The sequence below is a fragment of the Dipodomys merriami genome, unplaced genomic scaffold (assembly GCF_024711535.1).
Source record: "Dipodomys merriami isolate MVZ:Mamm:240054 unplaced genomic scaffold, mDipMer1.0.p SCAF_6, whole genome shotgun sequence".
NCBI lineage: Eukaryota > Metazoa > Chordata > Mammalia > Rodentia > Heteromyidae > Dipodomys > Dipodomys merriami.
In genome coordinates, this window is record NW_027206179.1 from 19,978,430 (window position 1) to 20,000,913 (window position 22,484).

At 55.6% G+C, this 22,484-nt stretch overlaps 1 protein-coding gene across 6 annotated transcripts; it reads left to right on the forward strand.

The window, feature by feature from the left end:
- The first annotated feature begins 113 nt into the window (after positions 1-113).
- Ggact (gamma-glutamylamine cyclotransferase) lies at positions 114-22,401 on the forward strand. Of its 6 annotated transcripts, none has more exons than XM_070002673.1 (4): positions 114-156; positions 9,666-9,750; positions 12,534-12,589; positions 20,336-22,401. In XM_070002673.1, exon 4 carries the CDS (start codon positions 20,340-20,342, stop codon positions 20,787-20,789), a length of 450 nt encoding a protein of 149 aa, XP_069858774.1. In that variant the 5' UTR covers positions 114-156; positions 9,666-9,750; positions 12,534-12,589; positions 20,336-20,339; the 3' UTR covers positions 20,790-22,401. The 6 variants fall into 6 exon arrangements, with proteins under 6 accessions (XP_069858774.1, XP_069858779.1, XP_069858776.1 ...); XM_070002675.1 differs by lacking the exon at positions 114-156 and adding an exon at positions 6,402-6,676; XM_070002674.1 differs by lacking the exon at positions 114-156 and adding an exon at positions 7,181-9,534.
- Positions 22,402-22,484: the final 83 nt, after the last annotated feature.

Here is a 22,484-nt window from a genome sequence, read left to right on the forward strand (position 1 = left end):
GTGTTGTAGCGCCTGAGGCACCCGACGCTGCGTCCCGCCTGCAGGGGGCGCCGCCGGGGGCGGCCGAGGACCGCCTGGGGCGCCAGGCGCCCAGCTGGGCAGAGCGGCTCCTCCAGGAATCACGTGGCCGGCCCCGGCGGCACCCGCGGGTTGCAGGTGAGGGGACGGCCGGGGCAGCGGGTCCGGAGCGGGCGGTGCGCGTCGGTGTTGGGCTGCGGGCCGAGCTTGGGCGGCGATGGAGCCTCCGCGCGCGCCCCTCCGGCCCCCTTTGGTCAGGGGCACGCGTCCGCCGCGGGAGCGCGCGCCGCGGGAGCGCGCCGGCCCTGGAAAGACGCGCCGGCGGCCGCGGCGGTGGGCGGAGCCGCCGGGGGCGCGGGGATCCGGAGGCGGCCGCGGAGGCCGGCCGGGGCCCCCGCCCGCCCCGGACCCGCGCTGTGCTGAGCGGTCGCCCGTGCACCGCGGCGGCGGCGGGGGAGCTGCGGCCCGCCAGGCCCGGCCCCGCGCGGGGTCCGCGGCGCGCCGGCCTCGGGTGCTCGGCACGGAGCCCAGTCTGGAGCGGCGCGGCCCTTGTAGTTTGGAGGTCATTTCTGGGCCAAGCACCCCAGGAGGACATCACGCGTTCAAAACCCAGGTGTATCTGGATCGGCTGGGCTGGCCGCCATGACGTGGCCGTCCCGCGCGCCCCCGCCAGCGCGCCCCCCCCCCCGCCAGCGCGCGACCCCGGCCAGCGCGCGACCCCGCCAGCGCGCCCCCCCCCCCCCGCCAGCGCGACCCCGGCCAGCGCCCTCCCCCGCCAGCGCCCCCCCCCCCGCCAGCGCCCCCCCCCGCCAGCGCGCGACCCCGCCAGCGCCCCCCCCCCGCCAGCGCGCCACCCCCCCGCCAGCGCCACCCCCCGCCAGCGCGCCCCCCCGCCAGCGCGCCCCCGCCAGCGCCTCCCCCCCCGCCAGCGCGCGACCCCGCCAGCGCGCGACCCCGCCAGCGCGCCCCCCGCCAGCGCCCCCCCGCCAGCGCGCGACCCTGCCAGCGCCTCCCCCCAGCCAGCGCGCGACCCCGCCAGCGCCCCCCCCCGCCAGCGCGCGACCCCGCCAGCGCCCCCCCCCGCCAGCGCGCCACCCCGCCAGCGCGCGACCCCGCCAGCGCGCCCCCCCCGCCAGCGCGCGACCCCTCCAGCGCGCCCCCCCGCCAGCGCGCGACCCCTCCAGCGCGCCCCCCGCCAGCGCGCGACCCCGCCAGCGCCCCCCCGCCAGCGCGCGACCCCGCCAGCGCCCCCCCGCCAGCGCGCCCCTCCCGCCAGCGCGCCCCCCCCGCCAGCGCGCCCCCCGCCAGCGCGCCCCCCCGCCAGCGCGCCCCCCCCCGCCAGCGTGCCCCCCCGCCAGCGCGCCCCCCTGCCAGCGTGCCCCCCCGCCAGCGCCCCCCCGCCAGCGCGCGACCCTGCCAGCGCCTCCCCCCAGCCAGCGCGCGACCCCGCCAGCGCCCCCCCCCGCCAGCGCGCGACCCCACCAGCGTGCCCCCCCGCCAGCGCGCCCCCCTGCCAGCGTGCCCCCCCGCCAGCGCGCCCCCCTGCCAGCGTGCCCCCCCCCGCCAGCGCGCCCCCCCCGCCAGCGCGCCCCCCCCGCCAGCGCGCCCCCTGCCAGCGCGCCCCCCCCGCCAGCGTGCCCCCCGCCAGCGCGCCCCCCCCCCGCCAGCGCGCCCCCTGCCAGCGCCCCCCCCCCGCCAGCGCGCCCCCTGCCAGCGCGCCCCCCAGCCAGCGCGCCACCCCCGCCAGCGCCCCCCCCCGCCAGCGTGCCCCCCCGCCAGCGCGCCCCCCCCGCCAGCGTGCCCCCCCCGCCAGCGTGCCCCCCCGCCAGCGCGCCCCCCCCGCCAGCGCGCCCCCCCGCCAGCGCGCCCCCCCCGCCAGCGCGCCCCCCCCGCCAGCGCGCCCCCCCGCCAGCGCGCCCCCCCCGCCAGCGCGCCCCCCCCGCCAGCGCGCCCCCCCCCGCCAGCGCGCCAGCGTGCCCCCCCCGCCAGCGTGCCAGCGTGCCCCCCCACCAGCGTGCCCCCCCGCCAGCGCGCCCCCCCGCCAGTGCGCCCCCCGCCAGCGCGCCCCCCGCCAGCGTGCCCCCCCCGCCAGCGCGCCCCCCCCGCCAGCGCGCCCCCCCGCCAGCGCGCCCCCCCGCCAGCGCCCCCCCCCGCCAGCGCGCCCCCCCCGCCAGCGCGCCCCCCGCCAGCGTGCCAGCGCGCCCCCCCGCCAGCGCGCCCCCCCCGCCAGCGCCCCCCCCCCGCCAGCGCGCCCCCCCCGCCAGCGCGCCCCCCGCCAGCGCGCCAGCGTGCCCCCCCGCCAGCGTGCCCCCCCGCCAGCGTGCCCCCCCGCCAGCGTGCCCCCCGCCAGCGTGCCCCCCCCCGCCAGCGCGCTCCCTCGGGACCCCCGCCCGCAGGGGTCTGCGCCCAGAATAATATCCAGAAAGGCCTCCACCAGAGCACTTTGCCCCCGAAAGCTCGTGTGAGGTCTGGGGGTGAAGGCCCTGAGCCCGAACCCCAATAACGGAAGCAGAAAGCACGGGGCTTGCAGTGAGCGTCACTGCTCCACGGTGCAGTTCTGTCTGGAGCTATTTTTGCTGGTTAGGAACCGGGCCCTCGCTGTCCCGACCGTGGGAAGGACTCTCTGACCATGGGAAGGACTGACCGTGGGGAGGACTGTCTGACCGTGGGGAGGACTCTCTGACTGTGGGGAGGACTGTCCGTGGGGAGGACTGTCCCGACCGTGGGGAGGACTGTCTGACCGTGGGGAGGACTGTCCGTCATGGCCTGGGGAGGACTGTCTGACCGTGAGAAGGACTGTCCTGACCGTGGGGAGGGCTGTCTGTCCGTCGTGGCCTGGGGAGGAGCTCAGTCTAGACACCCAGCATTTTGGTAACAGAATTCTTTTTTTTTGTCCCAGAACCGGAGCTTCAGCCCCGCACCTCGTGCTCTCGCTTGGCTTTTTCCACTCAAAGCTGGCACTACCACTTGAGCCCAACTTCCACTTCCGGCGTGTTTGTTTGTTTGGTGTTTGTGATGGTTGGTGTGTGTATGTGTGTTGCAGGTTAGTCAGAGATAAGAGTCTCACAGACTTCTGCCTGGGCTGGCTTCCAGCCTTGGTCTGTGTTCAGATCTCAGCCTCCTTGAGTAGCTAGGATTACAAGCATGGAAGCCACCAGCATTGGGCTAGAATTTTCTCTTGAGTCAGGCCTCTCTGTTTTTTCAGCAAAACTGCTCCAGACAAGGCATCCTTAAAAGATGGGAGCGGCTGCCCCTGGAGCCCCTGTGCCTGTGCGTGAGCTGTGGGTACACTCCCTCACCCCAAGAGGATTCACAGAAAAGACCCAGGGAGAAGGCTATGGGTTTGCACGCTCTGCGAGTGGCAGGTGTGCAAGGGGCACGGCAGGACGGACGGAGGAGGAGGCAGTGCGCCTCTGCGTGGGGGTGAACACGGGCGCAGCGGGCAGAAGCAGAGAGAATTCTATGGGGGTGAACACAGGCGCACGCGGGCAGAAGCAGAGAGAATTCTATGGACGGAAAGGGAATGGTGGTATTCCTCGAGGAACACCGAGGCAAGGTAACCAGCAGCAGGTGTGCTGGGGCTGCGCCAGGGTGCAGAGAAGTGCCAGGCAGCGCGGCCTCCCATAGCGGCCTCCCCTCACCGAGGTTCCGAGGTTTCTTTTTCACTAGGGAGAGTTTCTGCAAACCTAGCAGAACACAGAACAGTAAGCTTCCATATATCTGTCAAATGTATTTCATGATCTCATTGATGCATCTTTGTCTTTATGTAACCAGTTTATTCTAGACAGTGTAACTGTTCACCTCTAAATAACTGAAACACAGTTTCTTGTATGGCTGTCCTATGATTGTCACCTAATGTGACCAGCAATCATGCCTCAATGTTTTCTAAACACTCAGCTCACACTAGGATTGCTCGAGGGTGCACTACCTGTGACTGTTGGCTCGTGTGACTCAGAATCTAAACAGGGGCGTTTGCAATTGTCTCTTTCCAATTGAAGGTAGGGAATTCACACCCTGTCCCCACCAAGAACCTTCAAAGTTTGCCATATCCAGTGTCATATAAATGCAATTATAGCTGGGCACTGGTGGCTCAAACCTGTAATCCTAGCTACTCAGGAGGCTGAGATCTGAGGATCACAGTTCAAAGCCAGCACGGAAGGAAAGCCATGAAACTCTTATCTCCTTTAAACCACTCAGAAAACCAGAAGTGGCACTGTGGCTCAAATGGTAGAGCACTAACCTTGGGTTGGAGAACACAGGGCCAGCGCCCAGGCCCAGAGTTCAAGCCCCATGACCCATTTAAAAAAATGAAAATAAGTAAATAAAATAAATGCAATTATACAGCACGGAGCCTTTAAGACTGATTTCTACAACTCAGATACAGAATCCTTTGAGATCATCTGTGTGCACCATTGCTTATTGCAGCTGGCTGGACACCTGCTCTGTTGTCCACTCACATTGGGACATACTGTGTACAACAGAATCCCATACTCCCATAGTTTCTACTGATTATGAATACAGGTACTAAAACATTTGTATCTAGGTTTTTTTGTTGGTGGTGGTGGTGGTGGTGGGACTTGAACTCAGGGCCTGTTCACCGTCCCTGAGCTCTTTTGCTCGACTAGTGCTCTACAACTTTGAACCACAGATTCACTTCCAGTGCTGGCTTTGAACCTCAATTCTCAGATCTCACCCTCATGAATAGCTAGGATTACACCAGTGCCCAGCCATATGTAGGTTTTTATGTGAAGAAGTTGTTTCCTGGGCAGAGCCTCGGAGTTCAGCTGCGGGTATGTTCAGTGTATGCTTACTGTTCTGACGTTACTGGGCTTTGTTTTGTAAGTCACATCCCAGGGCAGTGCTCCTGCTCTGTCCCCACCAGTGATGCGTGAGTGTTCCAGTTGCTCCACATCTTTGTCAGCACTTCATATTGTCTTTTTCTAAACTCATGAGGTCATTGTAGTCCAAGCCTTACCTCTCTGCTGCTGCTGCTGCTGGTGTGTTGTGTTGGTAATGTCATATTTAAAAAAGAAAAGAAAAACAAAATGGAGTGAGGGCAAGTTTCCGTCATCTACCTTGAAGAGTGTGCAGAGAAAGGGAGCAACCTCTACCTGACCTCTTATGTGGAGACTCTTTTGCTTCTGAAAGGTTGATGGAGGGTTAGACCTGTCCTTTCTGATATAGGAACATGAGAAGGGGGGGCGGGGGGAACCAAACCTGAAACCTGAGCTGATGAAAGAATATGGAGGACAGTTTGCCAGATGGACTTTTGAGGTTGTGGTTTGAAGTGGCAGCCAGTAGATGTGTTGTAAAGGGTTAAAAAAGTGGATTGGATTTCAGAGCCAAGTCCTTTGGGTTTAAAACTATGCTATGGTTTGTTATGTCAACTTGGGTCGGTGGAAAATTCTGTCATAGTGAAGGATGGGTGAACAAATTACCTTCGTGGGACCCAAGTCCCATGTTTTGTTTAAAAACTTAGTCGGGTGCCGGTGTCTCATGCCTGTAATCCATGTACTCAGGAGGCTGAGATCTGAGGATCGTGATTCAAAGCCAGCCCGGGCAGGAAAGTCCAGAGACTCTTATCTCCAATAAACCACTATAAAAACCGGAAGTGGCGCTGTGACTCAAACAGTAGCACATTGGTCTTGAGCTGAAGAGTGCAAGGACAGCGCCCAGACCCAGAGTTCAAGCCCCACGACCGTAAAAAAATAAAAAACTTATGTATGGTGTCTAGAGGTGTGGCTTAGGTGGTAGAGCACCAGGTGGTGGAGCAAATGCATCCGATAAAGAGTCTGAGTCCCACTCTCAGACAGACAGAAAAGATATAAAAATGTACTTATGGTTCTTCCATCCACGTAGCTCGCTGACATTATTTTAATGACGTACTACGTGCGTATATATTGGGGGGCTGAGGCCTCTAGCCCATGTACTTTAGAGCAACAGACCAATGTGCCTACTGCCCCCTGGTGGCGGGGACTGGTGGTGCGCCGGGAGGGAGGCTGGCCGCTGCCCCCTGGTGGCCGGGACCGGCAGTGAGTCGGGAGGGAGGCCGGCCGCTGCCTCCTGGTGGCCGGGACCGGCAGTGAGTCGGGAGGGAGGCCGGCCGCTGCCCCCTGGTGGCAGGGACCGGCAGTGCGCCGGGATGGAAGGCCGCCCGTCCATGGGCGGTGGAGCCACGTCTTGGCGCGGTCAGGGGTGGAGACCTCCCAGGTGCCGGGCCCAGGGGGAGGAGGGAGGGCTGACAGGCCGCCCCTGGGACACGCACAGAGACCGAAAGCAAAACCTGGCCATTTAAACCCGAGTGTGGTGGGGTGTGCCTCATGGCTGCCCTGGCAGGAAAGGCCGGACGTCTTCCCCCCCCCCCGCCCCCGCCACCTCCCCTCCCCCTCTCCCCCCCCCCGCCACCTCCCCATCCCCCCACCTCCCCTCCCCTCCCCCTCCCGCCACCTCCGCCCTTCCGCCCGACTCTGGCCCCTCCGCCGCCCTGTGTCCCGTGCAGCCGCTGACCCGGCTGCTGGAAGTGGAAAATGTCATGCGTTCCAGTTTCTTATGCGCTTCGCATCTGCGCCTCGGTTGACCTTGAATCCCGGCGCGTGTCTACACCACCTGCCTTCGCTACGCGGACGGTGTGCGGCTGGAGATGGGTCCCCGGGCGGAGGTGAGGCCTGCTGCTTGCAGGACATTTGGCCTCCACTGCACAGTTCAAAGTCTCTCACTTCTGGGGGTGGCGCCAGGGTAGACAATGGCTACAGATCCAGCTCTAACACGGGGCAGCCATGGGAGGCGTCCAGCCGGAGACAGGCCTCCCCGACACTCCCGTCTCCAACCGCCTAAAGGAAGCAGAAGTGGCTGGAAGGCGGCTCGCCTTGAGCTGAAGAGCTGAGGGACAGCGCCCAGGCCCAGAGTTCAGGCCCCACGACAGACATGAAGAAGGAGGAGGGTAGGGGAGGAGGACGAGGAAGAGGAGAAGGAGGAGGAAGAAGAAGAGGAGGAGGAGGAAGAAGAAGAGGAAGAAGAGGAAGAAGAAGAAGAAGAAGAAGAAGAAGAAGAAGAGGAGGAGGAGGAGGAGGAGGAGGAGGAGGAGGAGGAGGAGGAGGAGGAGGAGGAGGAGGAGGAGGAGGAGGAGGAGGAAAAGAAGAAGAGGAGGAAGAAGAATTAAAAGAAGTGGAGGACGGGCTGGGAAGGTGGCTCAGTGGTAGAGCACTTGCCTTGCATGCATGAGGCCCTGGGTTCGATTCCTCAGCACCACATAAACAGAAAAAGCCAGAAGTGGCACTGTGACTCAAGTGGTAGAGCGCTAACCTTGGGCTGAAGAGCTGAGGGACAGCGCCCAGGCCCAGAGTTCAGGCCCCATGACTGGCAAAAAAAAAAAAAAAAAAAAGTAGTGGAGGAGGAGGGAGAAGCAGCAGCAGCAGGAGGAGGAAGCAGTCACTTTTGTAATCTACTCTGCAGGGGTGACATCCTGGGCTGGGCGGGGTCCCTCGGGGGTGGGGTGTCCACTTAGCAAACCCTAGCACGGCACAAAGCAAGCCGACAGGCCGGGCACAGCATCACTTACCCGCGTGGGGGAGGACGGTGCTCCCGGGGTGGCCACGGAGGAGTGGGGAGCCGCCTGGGTCTCGCCCGGCCTCAGCTGGTGCACAGCCGCTCCACTGTGAGCCAGGACCCCGAAACAGGACAAGACAAACCGAAAACCACAACTCTCGGCCCGGGGTCCGGGAAACAAAGAGAAATTACGTGGAGCCGGCCAGCGGTCATCGGAGCGAGGATGCTTGCAAACAGGAAGCACCTGTGTGTCCAGCAGGCGGCGTGTGCCAGCGACCAGACCAGGCGCCTGACTCCTCCTCCAGTGCTCCTCAGGGCCCCACTGACAGAAGTGGGCGTTGGCCCCTCTGTGGAGAACGAACGACCCAAGCAAGACGTCCTGAGCACCAGCCCCGGCCCCCAGGCCGCCTCCTTCCTGCTTACACGTCTGTGTAACCATCACAAAATTAGCATTGAGCGAGGGAAATGACAGAATCCTGCAGATCCCCCCAAAATACTAAATGCCAAACTCACCCCGTGCCCCAATGAAGAAAATGGCTCAATAAACACACAGGCTTTCCTTTATCCCGATTGAAAGTATGATCTTTTAAAATAAAAATCAGTCATGAACACCAAAGCTTGTGTCTGGAGTGCAGCTCAGCAGTCCAGCGGAAGACCCCAGGTTCGATCCCAGAGCCCCAAGGAAGCTCTTGTTGTTTAGGACAAGTCTCTGTAAAACCCCTTGGTTACCAGCGCCCCCCCCCCGGGGGAGGGGGGCACGCAGCTCGTTTTACCCAGAGATTGTGTGTCCCAGGAACAGACTAGGCATTGGCCTGTAAGGGCTTTGTAAAAGCCAAATGCAAACCAAAATGTGCTTTGTGGTGACATTTGGGGGTCCTGGGGCCCCCTGCCAGCACTAGAGAATCCAGAAAGTTGTCATCTAAAGGACAGACCTGAGCGTGTGCCCCAAACTCCTCCCCCAGCTGGGATGGAGCTTCAGAAAGTGGGAGGTGTGTATGCCTGTGTATGCCTCTGTGTGTGTGTGTGTGTGTGTGTGTGTGTGTGTAGTGGGGCAGCGTATGATAGAGTGAGATTCACATCAGTGTGCCTCTTTCCTGAGCCCTGGTCAGTCTGGCTCTGTACTATTTTCTGAAAGTTTTGGGCTCAGAATTCGGGCTGCCTCCAGCCAACAGTGGCCAGCTGTGGGGTGTGGCCTCACCCAGATGTAAGTAGATCTACGAAATATTTTAAAGCGTGTTTAATACACCTTTAATTTCCTCCCCCACCCACTCTTACCGTGATTCAGTTTTAGCTTATCACTGGGCTGTTTTAATTGAATTTAACTTGGGGTAATTATACAAGCACTGAGAGGATTTGAACGCTTTGGGAACCGTAATTAGTCAAAAAAAAAAAAACCATCAGGCTTAATTTTGAGTTGAGTTTAGTGCCCTTTTTTTTTAAAGTTTTTTTTTTTTAAGCTTTAAAAATAGGATGCGTGAGGGGGGGGAGGGTAATTAACATCTCAAGGTTTCCTGGCTACTTCTGTAACCAGTGTCTTTTCAGAGGACTGAAAGCTTGACTTTTTACTAATATTCTGAGTGAAAAGTGATTCTGCAGATCAGTCTTCCATGGCTCCTGGAGAACTGAATCCTGGTTTCAAAGCCACTGGAAAGGGAGTTGGCATTTTTCTCACCGGCTGGCTACAGTTGGCACAGGGACCAGATGAATGGGGCCCTTTGCTTACTGTTCCCTCTAGCTCCTGTTTCCTGGTTCTGGCAGAGGGCCTTCGAGCCCGGGGCTGGCAGTGCTAAGTGGCAGGTTAGGATGACGTGGTGCTGGTTCGCAGGCACTGGACTAGCAGGTAGGACCATGTGACGTGGCTTTCCAAGTCGTGCTTCACATTCCTTCTCTGGCCTAAGTCTCACAGTTGTGTTTGGATGCCATCATCTTTTAAAGCTCGCTCATTCACCATCCTGTGTCGGCTCCGTCCAGGTAGCTATAGTTTGCTTGTGGCCTCGTTTGCGCTGACAGGCAGGGCAGGCGACCTCCTTCCCCAGGCCCCTTGATCAGGAACTTGGCTTTGACTTCCACGGTCTAGGCCATCTGTCTTCTGCTCTTTCTAGAAGACTCACACCTCTCAAAGCAACTGGATGGGCGCACTGCTGAGCAGAGAGAGGACAGGCCTCACCTGCACATCACCTTTCCACTGTGAGTAATTCTGCCTTCTAGCGTAGTTGTCTGAGAGTTCAAATAGGTGTAGAGACTCATCTTTCCGTTGTAGTTTGTTGCCAAGCCTCCTACAGGAGAAGATACCGGCTTTGTGCAATATGTTAATATATTTAACTTGTTTTTTTTTTTTCTTTTTGTCAGTCGTGAGCGCTGTCCCTGCGCTCTTCAGCTCAAGGCAAGCGCTCTACTGCTTGAGCCACAGCACCACTTCCAGTTTCCTAGTAGTTTATTGGAGATAAGAGTATCATGGACTTTCCTGCCTGGGCGGGCTTTGAACCGTGATCCTCAGATCTCAGCCTCCTGAGTAGCTAGGATTACAGGCATGAGCCACCAGTGCATGGCTTAACTTGGTGTTCTTAAATACTTCTCACCTAAGAACACAAAACACACAAAAACTGTATAACCTTCAAATGTCCCTGAAGAACAAGAGCTTGCAAACAGTACGCCTATGTACAATGTTGTTTCCAAAGTGCCCCCCCCCCAAAAAATCACACTGTAGAAAACTGGAGATAAGAAAAGGCTCAGTGACCTCGGGTGTGCTCCACTTCTGCCTGCCCAGCGCCCCGGGGCACACCAGGTACGCTGTGATCCACCCACCAGCAGCAGACCTGACTCTGGCCCTGCTCTCCCAAGCTGAGGGCAGGTTAGGACAAGACTCCGATTCTTGGCTCTCCCTAGCCTGACCTGGGAGACTGCTCCAGGCACAGCCTACGTATGTTGAGCAAGCGCCAAGCCTGAGTTCAACAGGCCTGGAAAAGTATTCTGAAAGGCAAATCATTTGCTGTGTGTCTTCGCCCAGTGTCGGACATGGCTGCTTAGAGGACAGCAAGCCTGGACGGGGCCCCGGGTGAGTAGAAGGCTTGGCTTGTGCTTGGCCCGTGCAAGTGTGCGTGCAGGAAGATGCACTGGCCACACTGGAGGCCTGCGGGTCAGAGTGGAACCCCAGCCCCGCTGCTGGGGCTCTGGGCTGGAAAGCATTCTGTTCCCCATCTTGCATGGCTGGCAATGCTCGCTCTGATTTCAAAGGCGCCTGGCCACCAAGGGAAGGCAGGCATTTGGCTGTCCTCTTTCCGGGGGGGCTGGCCACTCGGCAGGAAGCCCCCACTTGCTGTAAAGGGACGAGCAGGCTGAGTGAGAGCATCAAAGCCCCCACAGGATGCAGCCGCGGCCCGGCCTGCGCGCCGGTGGGCAGCGGCGACCCCGTGCCTGCTGCAAGCCAGGCCCACGTTTAGAATTCCCAGAATCTTGTTTGTTCACCTGCTTCCTACTGGTCTAAGGAACTTCTGAAGGATGAATGAGTAACACTCTCAGAAGCCCGGAGGGAAGATGGGGTGGGGGTGGGGTGGCTCTGGGCAGCACGGGGTGGCGGTCAAGGGCCAGGATGGCATGTGGCATCGTGTGTTCTGCTGGGACACGGTGGACTGAGCTGGGATCAGTTCTCAGCTCAGAGCAGGGATGAGGCGCCGCTGCAGCTAACTCAGACACAGACAGGGCCTGAGGGGAGCCAAGGGAGGCAGAGACTGCTGGCAGCCAGGCTGTCTATGGACCAGGAAATCACTTCTCCCTCCCTCCGGTGGTGAGTGGCAGAGCTGACTCCAGCGGCCCCGACCTCCTGCCGCCGACATTCAGCCTCCTACACCCACCTCTGTCTTCCCCCACCACTATCTGCACTTTGGCACCCGGCAAGCGCATGAGTCGGGCTTGATTTATCACATGACGTTTCTTATGTCATCAATTTTAATACAAACAGCAAATACTTATTTTATGATAGAGGGTGATGTTCCCTGAAAATCCTTTTGCAAATGAACACAGGAAGAGTCAAGTCTTTTTCTCAATGGTTCCCCTCATACGTGTGCGTCCAAGTATGGAGTAGGCATATTAAACTATTTTAGTAAATTCTTAACTCCTGCCTTTATTGCTCTTGCCACCAGGTGGCTACAGAGAAATTAAGCAGGACAAATGTGACAGAGGTGCAAATGACTCGTGATCACACTGGCCATCTGCCTGCACGGTGAACTCTCACAGTGGGGACGGAGCAGGCCTGAGTAGGGTAGGCAACGCTGGGCCGGATGGACCTTTCTACCAGTGGTTTTGTTTCTGTAAATATTGACAATGTTAAGCTCGGCAGATCTTGCTGAACCAAGACTTTGGGAGCTGATTCCACCTCCAGCCTGAGCCCTGGGTATCCACGTGGTTCCTGGCCAGCCTGGATTCGGGACAAAGGTTCCACTTTGGGCTCTTAAATTCCTGTGCAGAGAGGACACTCCAGGGTTAGCCCAGGGGCAGAACCCCGCCCATCCTGGAATGTCTGTGATGTCACTGTGGAGATCTTAATCCACTTGGAAGGGGCTAAAATCCTCCGAAGCCCAGGCTGATACTTCTGCATGGGGGTTTTGGGGAATCCATCCACGGAGGCTGGCATATGCTCTCAGACCCATTTCAGTTGGAAGTGTCTGTGAGAGTCAGGACAGCAGCTAGCGGCATACACTATCCTTTCTGGGTTGCCAAGCAAAGGGAAGGACCATTCAGCCCCAGCCACGTGACAGCCCAGTTTCCTGGCCATGTCACGTGCCTGCCCAGCCTCTCATGTGCTGGGCTTTGGTTCTCTAATTTATTCACTTTGACAAGTAACCTCTTGGTTGTACACCACTTTACTCCCAACTTGCCTGTCTGATTCAAAGTGAACCCGAGTGCCTTAATCCTCTAATGGGAATTAATTGCTTGTTTCAGTGCTTAACTCTGATCTTTCTTGATCTCCACAGGGACAGGTTGCTTCCTGAAGGACCCGTGTGTGTCACTCAAAACACAATCCGAAAAGGTAACAATGGTTTTCCTATGGCAGTAACCAGCCAGGCCAAACTCTATCTATTGCATAAATAGTGTTCACTAACTTATTTTATAACATAAAGGACGCACCTGCTGAACTTTCTTATAATAAGTTAGTTTCTTTCACCCTTATAGAAATGAGCTATCCCATTGTACAGAAAATTGCTAACTTACAACAGAGTTGGAATGAACCCTTTACGCCACTTAGGAATTCACGTTGGGCCACAGAAAGGGTACTTGGCCAGCAGTCTGCAGAAATCAGGTCATGAGGAAATATGATGAACCCAGGGAGTTTTTTGTTTTTGTTTTGTTTTGTTTTTGTCGGCTGTGGAACTTGAACTCAGTGCCTGGGCATCGTCTTTTGCTCAAGGCTAGTGCTCTAACCACTTTGAGCCACAGTGCCACTTCCGGTTTTCTGGTGGTCAGCTGAGAGTCTCACAGACTTTCCTGCCCAGGCTGGCTGTGAACTACAATCCTCAGATCTCAGGCTCCTGAGTAGCTAGGATGACAGGCAAGAGCCACCGGCGCCCAGCTGAACCCAGTTTTGAGAAGAAGAAAACAGAAGCTCTAAGGCTTCAACACGATTCCTGCAGATCTACAGCTGCAGCGAGGAAGAGGCAGGACTGGGTCCCAGCGTCTCATTCTACCCCAGTGCACGCGGGCTGTCTGCCCGCCTGCACGGCTATGTCTGGTCCAGCAGAACACACATCCTTCCATGTGTGGCTGTCTGGAGACATCATGTTAGCTACAGTTAAATAGCAGTCTCTGTTCTGCTCTGGAAAAGCCCAAATGGCTCTCCAATAGCTTTTCCATCCCTTCCTTATTAATCCAAACTTGCATTTTTATCCAAGACTCTGACCACAGTTGTGTCATAGAAATATCTATTATCTATCTATCTATCTATCTACATATATATATATATCTACATATATCTACATATATATGTAGATATATATATACATACAGAGGGGGGAGAGAGAGAGAGAGAGCGCTAGTGGCTCATGGCTACAATCATAGACTCTCCGGAGGTAGAACAGGAGCTTAACAAGCTCATGGCCCTGAATCCAAACCCTGTACTGCCCCCAATATATATAGATAGAGAGATAGAGAGGTAAATAGATGACGGCTATCTTATGGTTACAACCAAAATTAAAATATCATTCAGTCTTTTTATTTTTTGGTAGCACTGGTTGAAGTCAGGTTTTCACTGGCTAGGCAGGTGCTTGCTCAGCCACATTTCTGGTCTTTTTTATACTGGGTATTTCTAAGATAGGGTTTTGTTTCCTGCCCAGAAGAATGCCTGAGTTTTGACCCATTTGTGTCAGACTTCCTAATGTATCTAGGACAAGATGTGTTTGTCCGTACATCTAGCCCTTGGTTGAGAAGGAGTATTGTAAACTTTTCTGCTCAGACTTCTTAAACTGTGGTCCTCCCAATCTTGTCTTGGGTAGCTAAGATTATACACATGAGCCCTACAGTTCCTGGCCCACCTTATTTTTTTAGTTGATTATTTGAAAAACAACCAAAATCAGTTTTGCTTTTTATAAAGCAAAATAAAACAGATGTCTGGAACAATTAAGCTTGAAATTACAGAGGAAACATTAGAATTTTGGAAATAAAAAGGATTATAGCTGGGTGCTGGCAATCTTTAGCTACTCAGGAGGCTGAGATCTGAGGATCATAGCATGAGGTCAACCAGGAAAGTGTGAGACTCCAATAAACCACTCAAAGGATGGAAGTGAAGCTGTGGTTTATGTGACAGAATGCTAGCCTTGAGCACAAATGCTGAGAGACAGTGCCCATCCCTGAGTTAGAGCCTGAGGGTAAGCATACACACACACACACACACACACACACACACACACACACACACACACACGATTATAGGAAAATAGTATAAACAAGTGTGTGTATGTGTGTGTGTGACAATGGCTCACCTAAATGAAAAGACAGATATTACACAACTTAGCATAGCCAAATCATGAAATAAAAAGATCAAAAAGTACTGTGGGGAGGGGAGGACTAGAGGACAGCCTCCCTGGTGAATTCTCCCAAAGACTGAACAAATGGACACCAGTCTTCCTGAAATCATTCTAAAGAAATGGAAGGGAATAAACACTCTCATACTCATTCATATCAAAGGCAGACAAGGACCTAAAGACTACCACAGCCTACATCCCTGAGCAAGACTGACACGCAGATCCACGGTATGACCAGTCTTGATGATGAGGTATTTATTCCTGGAGAGCAAGGATGGGTCAACAGACCAAAATCAGTTTTACAATGCAGCACACCACATTAACAGAATGGTGAGAAAGCACACAACCATCCCAACTGATATAGAAAAAAGCACTTAAGAAAATTCAACACTGTCTCATGATAAAAAAAAAAAAAATACACTCAGACAAGGATTAAAAGGAAATTACTTCAACATAGCAAAGAACTCATTAATCATCAGGGAAATGCAAATCAAAAATACAGCGAAATACAGCCTCACGCCCATCATGATGGCTGTGTGCCGCAACGGCAGCCCTGGCAAGGATGGCAGGGATCAAACCCCTGGGCACTGCTGCCGAGAACGCAACGTACTCAGCGGCCAGAGGGAACCAAGAGGAACAAAATCAGTTTCCAGATGATCTAGCAATCCTACCTGTGGGTATGAACAGCGAAGGAACAGAGCAGGATCTCACCTCTGTGTGCCCCCTGGTCACTGCAACCCTGTTCACACTGCTGAGAATGGGAAGCCACCAACCATCGATCAGATTGGTGCAAGCTGGGGGTGCTCCGTGGTGCTGTGACCAAGGCCATGGTGGTCCAAAGCTGCAGTGCTGCCTTGGGACCCTGCCTTCTTCGGAGACCTTGTCCACTCTTGGGTGAAGCTTCCTTCCTTCCTTCTTCCCTCCCTCCTTCCCTCCTGACCTCTCCCTCTCTCCCTTCCTTCACGGGAGATAGAGCCTTTGTGCTATGTACATTTGTGAACACAGGGCATTTCGCAGCACTCAGTCTAAACTTCATACTTGCCCACTAGCACCTCTTTGCATCAGGCAGGTTCTCAGCCCTGGTAGCATCTTTTTCTTCTTCCTCTTCCTCCTCCTCCTCCTCCTCATCATCTTCATCTTCATCACCTCCAATTTAAGAACAGCACCCCCCCATTCTGTCCTGGCTAAAAGCAATTTGCTTTTAATGTCGGTTTTTTTGAAACAAGGTCCCACTATGAGAACTCATGATCCTCCTGCCTCAGCCTCCTGAGCACTAAGATTGCAGGTATGCTCCACCAGGCCTGGCTTATTCTATGCTTTCAAGAACGCTTCTAGCCACTGGTCTCTGTCTCCCATAATACTTTACTTCAGGAGTCGGGGACAGGTCACAGAGCAGGGTGTCCCGGCACATGGCCTACACAGTGCCCTGTGCTGCCTTAAACCCCTTTCCTTCCAAATAGTTGCTGCCTCCTCTTCCCCTTTCTCTCTGTCCCAGTGGCAGGAAAAGCGAGTCCCTCTCTTCCCCACCTTCCTCCCCACCCTCCTCCCGGCTGTTTCAGTCATTGCCTTGGTATTGGGAGCACAGGCCCAGCCGAGGGTGTCTGTGAGCAGCATCCTGGAAATGGGAATGGAAATAAACTCTGCAAACCCAGACTGGCTGGAGTCACCCCAACCTGTCCCCAGGGACAGCCATCCTAAGCTCCCTGCCCCCCTCCCCCACTTCAGTGTTCAGAAGCGCGTCGGTTTTTAGGAAGAAAGGCCAGACGTGAGAAGGAAATGTCTTCAAGAAACTGATCCCAACACAAAGAAGACGGGAAGTTAGAGGAAAGGGCCAATAAAGAGAAGAAACTTTAAAGACAGGACAGCTGTGGAAGAACAATAGGCTAAAAACAGTGGGAAAGATGCTAGAAGGGCAAAGGAATGTTTTAAATGCACAGAATTGAAAGATGAAGGCAACAGAGAGAACAGGAATGACGGAGAGAAGAGCCTCGGGGGAGGGAGAGGGGCTCCAGATGTCCACCACCAAACGTCATATCCACAAAGAGGAGCGGAGGGTGCCAGTGGCTGTAAGCCTAGCTATTCAGGAGGCTGAGATCTAAGGTTCGCAGTCCAAAGCCAGCCTGGGCAGGAAAAGTCCCAGAAGCTCTTATCTCCAAATAACCACCAAAAAGTTGGAAGTGGCACTGTAGCTCAAAGAGGTAGAGCAATAACCTTGAGCACTAAAGCTCAGCGACAGTGCCCAGGCCTGACCCTCCCCCTCTCCCCCCCCCCCAAAAAAAAGAGGAGGGAGGAAGGAAGAAATTCCAGAACCTGTGATCAAGAGTTTCTGGTTGAAATTCCAGCAACATGAATAAAAAAGACAAACCACTTGAGGTCCTATCATCGGAAGCTTTCAGAACAGGTGGTAGGAATGAAGGGCTGAGAGACAAGCACCTGCTGAGACAAAGCCCAGGCCACAGCAGAGCTGGGAAAGCGGAAGACAGGGCAAGCATGCCGGGATGCTAACATGCACCCCAGACCCTTCACGTGCCACAGTTAACCTGGGCAGGAGAGAAGTGTCTGCAAATGGGGGAGAGGGGCCCCAAAAGGGGATGAGCTCCAGCCTAGACAGCTTGAGGACAGCAAGCGTGGCTCAGAGCCACGGGTTCCAATTGCACCCAGAAAAGGCAAGGCGAGGCTACTGCTACCCAAACTGCCCAAGCAAAACAAACGTGGCACAACTGTATTCCAAGAAAAACGTACCGATGCTGAGAGAGGAAACACAAGCAGTGCCTCGGTCAGCTGAGAGTGGTTTTACATAGCGCTACTGCTGACGCTGAACGTTTGTCCAGAAATGGGCAAGTGTGGCCAGGACAGAAGGAAGGTCCTATGCAGGGTGACGGCTCTGGAGGGCCGTTCCAGGTGGGACCTCACTCTGCCATGGCTGTGGTCCTCGGAGGAAGCTGCTATGATCCCTTCATTTTGCAGCTGATGAAGCTGTGGCACAGGGAGGTGAAATGATTTGCTTGAAGTCACACTGTTAATATCAAGTGTTAAAGCCAAGATTTCAACAGGAAAATTAGTTCTGATGTCTCCTTTAAACCATTACTCCCATGTGTTTTTGAAACAGGAAGGCAAGACATAATTTTAAAAAGCTGGATGTTGGTGGCTCACGCCTATTATTTTAGGCACTCAGGAGGCTGAGATCTGAGGATCATGGTTCAAAGCTAGCCTGGGCAGGAAAGTCCAGTTGATCACCAGAAATCCAGACGTAGTGCTATGGCTCGAAGTGGTAAAGCATTAGCTTTGAGCAAAAAAGCTCAGGGACCGAGCCCAGGCACTGAATTCAAACCCCACAACCTACCAAAAAATAATATATAAATAAAACTCAAAAAGTAGCAGTCAAATGATAGAAGTTGCATTTCCACAAGCAATGTGGAAACATCAAGTGTACCTGTCAAAAGGCTTTTAAGTGTTGCCTCTGGGGTGTGGAAAGGTTTCATTTCTCCTGTAAAGCGATTTACAAGCTTCCTCAGAAGCAAGTTTTATCCTCCTGAGCCTCTGTGCTGGGACGGACTCAGGGCCTGGCTTTGCTAGGCCAGCAGCCTGCCTCTGAGCCAGTGCCCAGAGCATGCCCACAGTCCCAGCTCCAAGGCCTGCCTCCAGCAAGTATGCCTTGGGCTGGCACCAAACAGCACTGGGCAGAGGCCCGTGGAAGCCAGGCAGGGCTGGGCGAAGCCCCTCTTTTCAGTGTTCCCGAGCATTACTGAGTCACTTGTCATTATCGCGTTGTTATGTAACGATCTGTGGCAGTAAATATTTACTTCCACTAGAAGTGGCTTTCATAAGGTCGCTGTTGGGGTCACAGTGAACAGCCCTGAAGCATCATCACGAGAAGACCCCAAGAGCAAAGGCTGGACTCGGCAGGGGGCCTATCCTTAAAGTTTGCTCAGCAACAGTCAGGACCAGAATAAAAATGTAGTGCTGAAACCTGGATCGTCTCTTGTAGACAGGTGATTCTTTCCTCTGTGGACTTGCTTACTCCTAATTTTTCCACATTTTTCTTAGTATATATATCAACTGTTCAGCGGGGGTGGGGGTGGTGTGATAGTTCCTTGTGTGTATTTTTTTTTTTATCAGTCGTAGAACTTGAACTCTGGGCCTGGGCGCTGTCCCTGAGCTCTTCAACTCAAGGCGAGCGCTCTACCACTTGAGCCATAGCACCACTTCCATAGTTTTCTGCTGGTTAATTGGAAAAAAAGAGTCTGTTCACAGACTTTCAGCCTGGGCTGGCTTTGAACCTCGATTCTCAGATCTCAATCTCCTGAGTAGCTAGGATTACAGGTGTGAGCCACTGGCACCTGCCATGTTTGTATACTTGGATCCATTTACCCCCCGATTACTCTTTCTTATCACACCTTTTAAGATCTTTCCCACAGTACTTTGTGAAATGAGTTTCATTATGTCCTTTGTGTTTTGGTGCTGGGTCTGTGTCCCCCAGGTTGGTCTGGAACTTATTATGATCTTTTTGGCCACGTATACAGTACACTTCAAGGATGTTTGCCCCTCCCCCTTTCTTTTGCTTCTCCCACTATGATATTTGTGGTGCAGATTTCCAAGACCTTTTTAAAAAGTTGAAAACAAACTGCCTAAGAAATTGGACTGTCTGCATGGTGAGTTCCCAAGCCAGGCCGCCCCTCCTGACAACTGCGTTCTCTGAGCACCTGCTCCCCAGCGGGTGGCCAGCAGGGTGGCTGGCATCTCCCTCGCCCTCCGGCCCACCACGAAGGGTCAGGTGGGCTGCAGGAGCGGCAGCTTGCCCAGGCTTCTGTGTCTTGGGAAGCAAGGTGTCCCCTGGCCTTCAAGCTGCTTCCCCAGGATAGGTCCTTTCCGGATATAAAGAAGAGAGGGTGGCATGATGTGCCAGGTAAGGCCTCAGTGGGAAGTTGAGCAAGGACATCCTGTCCCTTAAAAACTCCAGGCAGGGCTTTATTAAAGGGCTGGCCTCTGAGACCGGGTCGGCCATCTGAAGTGAGTTCTAGGAAGCACTCAGAGCTTGGCATGGAGGCCGGGGCTCTGGCCTGCTCCCTGTTCCTGCCCAAGCAGACAGACGTCACGTCACTGTGAGCATGGCTCTGCAGGCCTCAGCCATAAGTAAAAGGTGAGGTGCAGTGATACACCTGCAGCCCCAGCTGCCCAGAAGGCTCATTGAACCCAGGAGCTCAAGGCCAGCCAGGGCAACGCGAGTCCTGTCTCAAAGCACCATCTGCAAATACATGACAGATTTCTATTTCTTTTGTGCTGGGGCTGAGCCCAGGAGCTTGCCATGCTAGGTAAGTGCTCTCCTCCGGCTGCTCTCCCAGCTCAGCCTTTCATAGTCCGGGGACTTGTCCCTTTCTCCAGACTCCGCATTTGGTAAACTTCAGGTCTGGCCTACTGCCTCCAAGCCAATGATGGCTTGTGTGCATTTCTGTGGTGTCCACAAATCAATCTGGCTGGGGTTGGTCCAGTCTGGTAGAGGCTGGTCCAGTCTGGTTAGGGCTGGTCCAGTCTAGATGGGGCTGGGCTGGTCTGATCAGAGCTGGAGCGCTCTGGATGGGGCTGGACCGCTCTGGATGGGGCTGGACCGCTCTGGATGGGGCTGGTCCAGTCTGCTGGTTGTCCTGCTCCAGTCCACAGTCCGTAGCCAGAGTAGAAGCTGAGGCGCAGCCCCGACGCCTAGCGGAAGAGGCTCGGCCCTTCCCGGGCTGCGCCCGCTTACTCTCTCCTCCACCCTGCAGGCGGATGGCCCACGTCTTCGTGTACGGCACCCTGAAGCGAGGCCAGCCCAACCACAGAGTCATGCTGGACAGGGCGCACGGCTCGGCGGTGTTCCGGGGCCACGGCCGCACAGCCGAGCCCTACCCCTTGGTGATCGCAGGCGAGTACAACATCCCCAGGCTGCTCCAGCTGCCGGGCCGGGGCCGCTGCGTGGCGGGTGAGATCTACGAGGTGGACGAGAAGATGCTGCGCTTCCTGGACGACTTCGAGGGCTGCCCGGACATGTACCAGCGCACGGCGGTGCGCGTGCACGTGCTCGAGTGGGAGGGCGGCGCGCGCCCCGGCGACAGCCTGCGGTGCTTCGTGTACAGCACGGCCACCTACGCGCCCGAGTGGGTCCACCTGCCCTACCACGACAGCTACGATTCCGAGGGCGCCCACGGGCTGCGCTACCATCCCCGGGAGGCCCGGTGAGCAGGGCCAGCCGAGCCCGGGGCCTCTCCATGGGAGGGGGGAGGGGGCGGCAGACTGTGCGCTGGCCTGCAGCACCCCGAACATCTGATGATAACCAAGCAGACTGTGTGTTGGCTTGCAGCACCCACGACATCTGATGATAACCAAGCAGACTGTGCGCTGGTCTGCAGCACCCCGAACATCTGATGATAACCAAGCAGACTGTGTGTTGGCTTGCAGCACCCAGGACATCTGATGATAACCAAGCAGACTGTGCGCTGGCCTGCAGCACCCCGAATATCTGATGATAACCAAGCAGACTGTGCGCTGGCCTTCAGCACCCCGAATATCTGATGATAACCAAGCAGACTGTGCGCTGGCCTTCAGCACCCCGGACATCTGATGATAAGCAAGCAGACTGTGCGCTGGCCTCGAGCACCCATGACATCTGATGATAACCAAGCAGACTGTGCTGTGGTCTGCAGCACCCCGAACATCTGATGATAACCAAGCAGACTGTGCGCTGGCCTCCAGCACCCCGAACATCTGATGATAACCAAGCAGACTGTGCTCTGGCCTCGAGCACCCAGGACATCTGATGGTAACTAAGCACTGGCTTTAGATGGCTCAGCATTTAAAAGGACCAAGCAGCCCCACAGGCCAGCCCCGCCGCCTCCAGGTCACACATAGGAACTAGTCAGGACAGCCATCTTTCATAGGAGGTGAGACGTAAATGGGCTGTGCTATGTTTGGCACTTGTTTTGGTACCCTTACTTTTGATAGACGGTCCTCTTCGTTGTAATCTAGCAAAATCCTGGCCACCCACTCACTCGACACAGCTGAGCTCTGGGACTCTAGGATGCGCCGAGCCGCTCCCAGCAGCAGCCGGGCCCATCGCCTGGGGGTGGGCCTTTCAGAGAAGAACCAACACGTTAGTAATTTGTTCCTCAGGCCCTGACAGAAGGTTGCACTTCCAAATACAAACAGCACTTAAAATAATGTTAGCAAGGCACGAAGTACCAATTACTACCCACCTCCATCTGATCATCTGTCAGCGTAGATTCAAGTCAGTGCACGACTTTGCTTCCAAGCGAGTAGAAAATGGATTCCAAGAATTTCAGAGGCAAATCCAAGTGCAGCTGCTGGTCCTTAGTAACCTCATTCTCCATTGGGAGAGCTCGCTTACGCTTCAACTTAATGGTAGACTGTGGTCGCTAACTGCATCTGGCACAAAAATATGAGCATTATTTTTAGCTTCTTTTTCTTAATTGGAAACGTGCTTCACACACAGAGAAAAGCAAGGACGAGCGTCAGCTGATGTGCCCCACCCCGTGACAATGGGGAAGGCACCCAGGAACACGCTTGTCCGCAGAGCAGTGCAGTCAGTGCACCGGCCTGACCAGCAGGCCCTGGAGCGACCCCTGGAGGGGTCAGCCATCCGGTGTGACCCTGCAGTCTTCTATAGAAAGGGCTCTAATGAGCTTCACCTGTGCTGCCTTGTCCTTAGGAAGGTCTGGACCACCAGGCCCAGGAGCTAGTTCTCTATCGTGTAGAAAGGAAGGTGACCAGATTATAAAATGACAAATGTTAATTTAACACAATTCAGAAGCACAGAACTAGAATTTAGATATAAAGAATCAATGAGATATTAGGAGTTATAGTCAATTGGCACAGCTTGTCGCCTATGTGTATACTGTCTTCATTCAAAAAAAAAGG

Bases quoted from the DNA above. Each gene is read 5' to 3' on its own strand.
- Ggact (XM_070002673.1), top strand. From the start codon at position 20,340: ATGGCCCACGTCTTCGTGTACGGCACCCTGAAGCGAGGCCAGCCCAAC.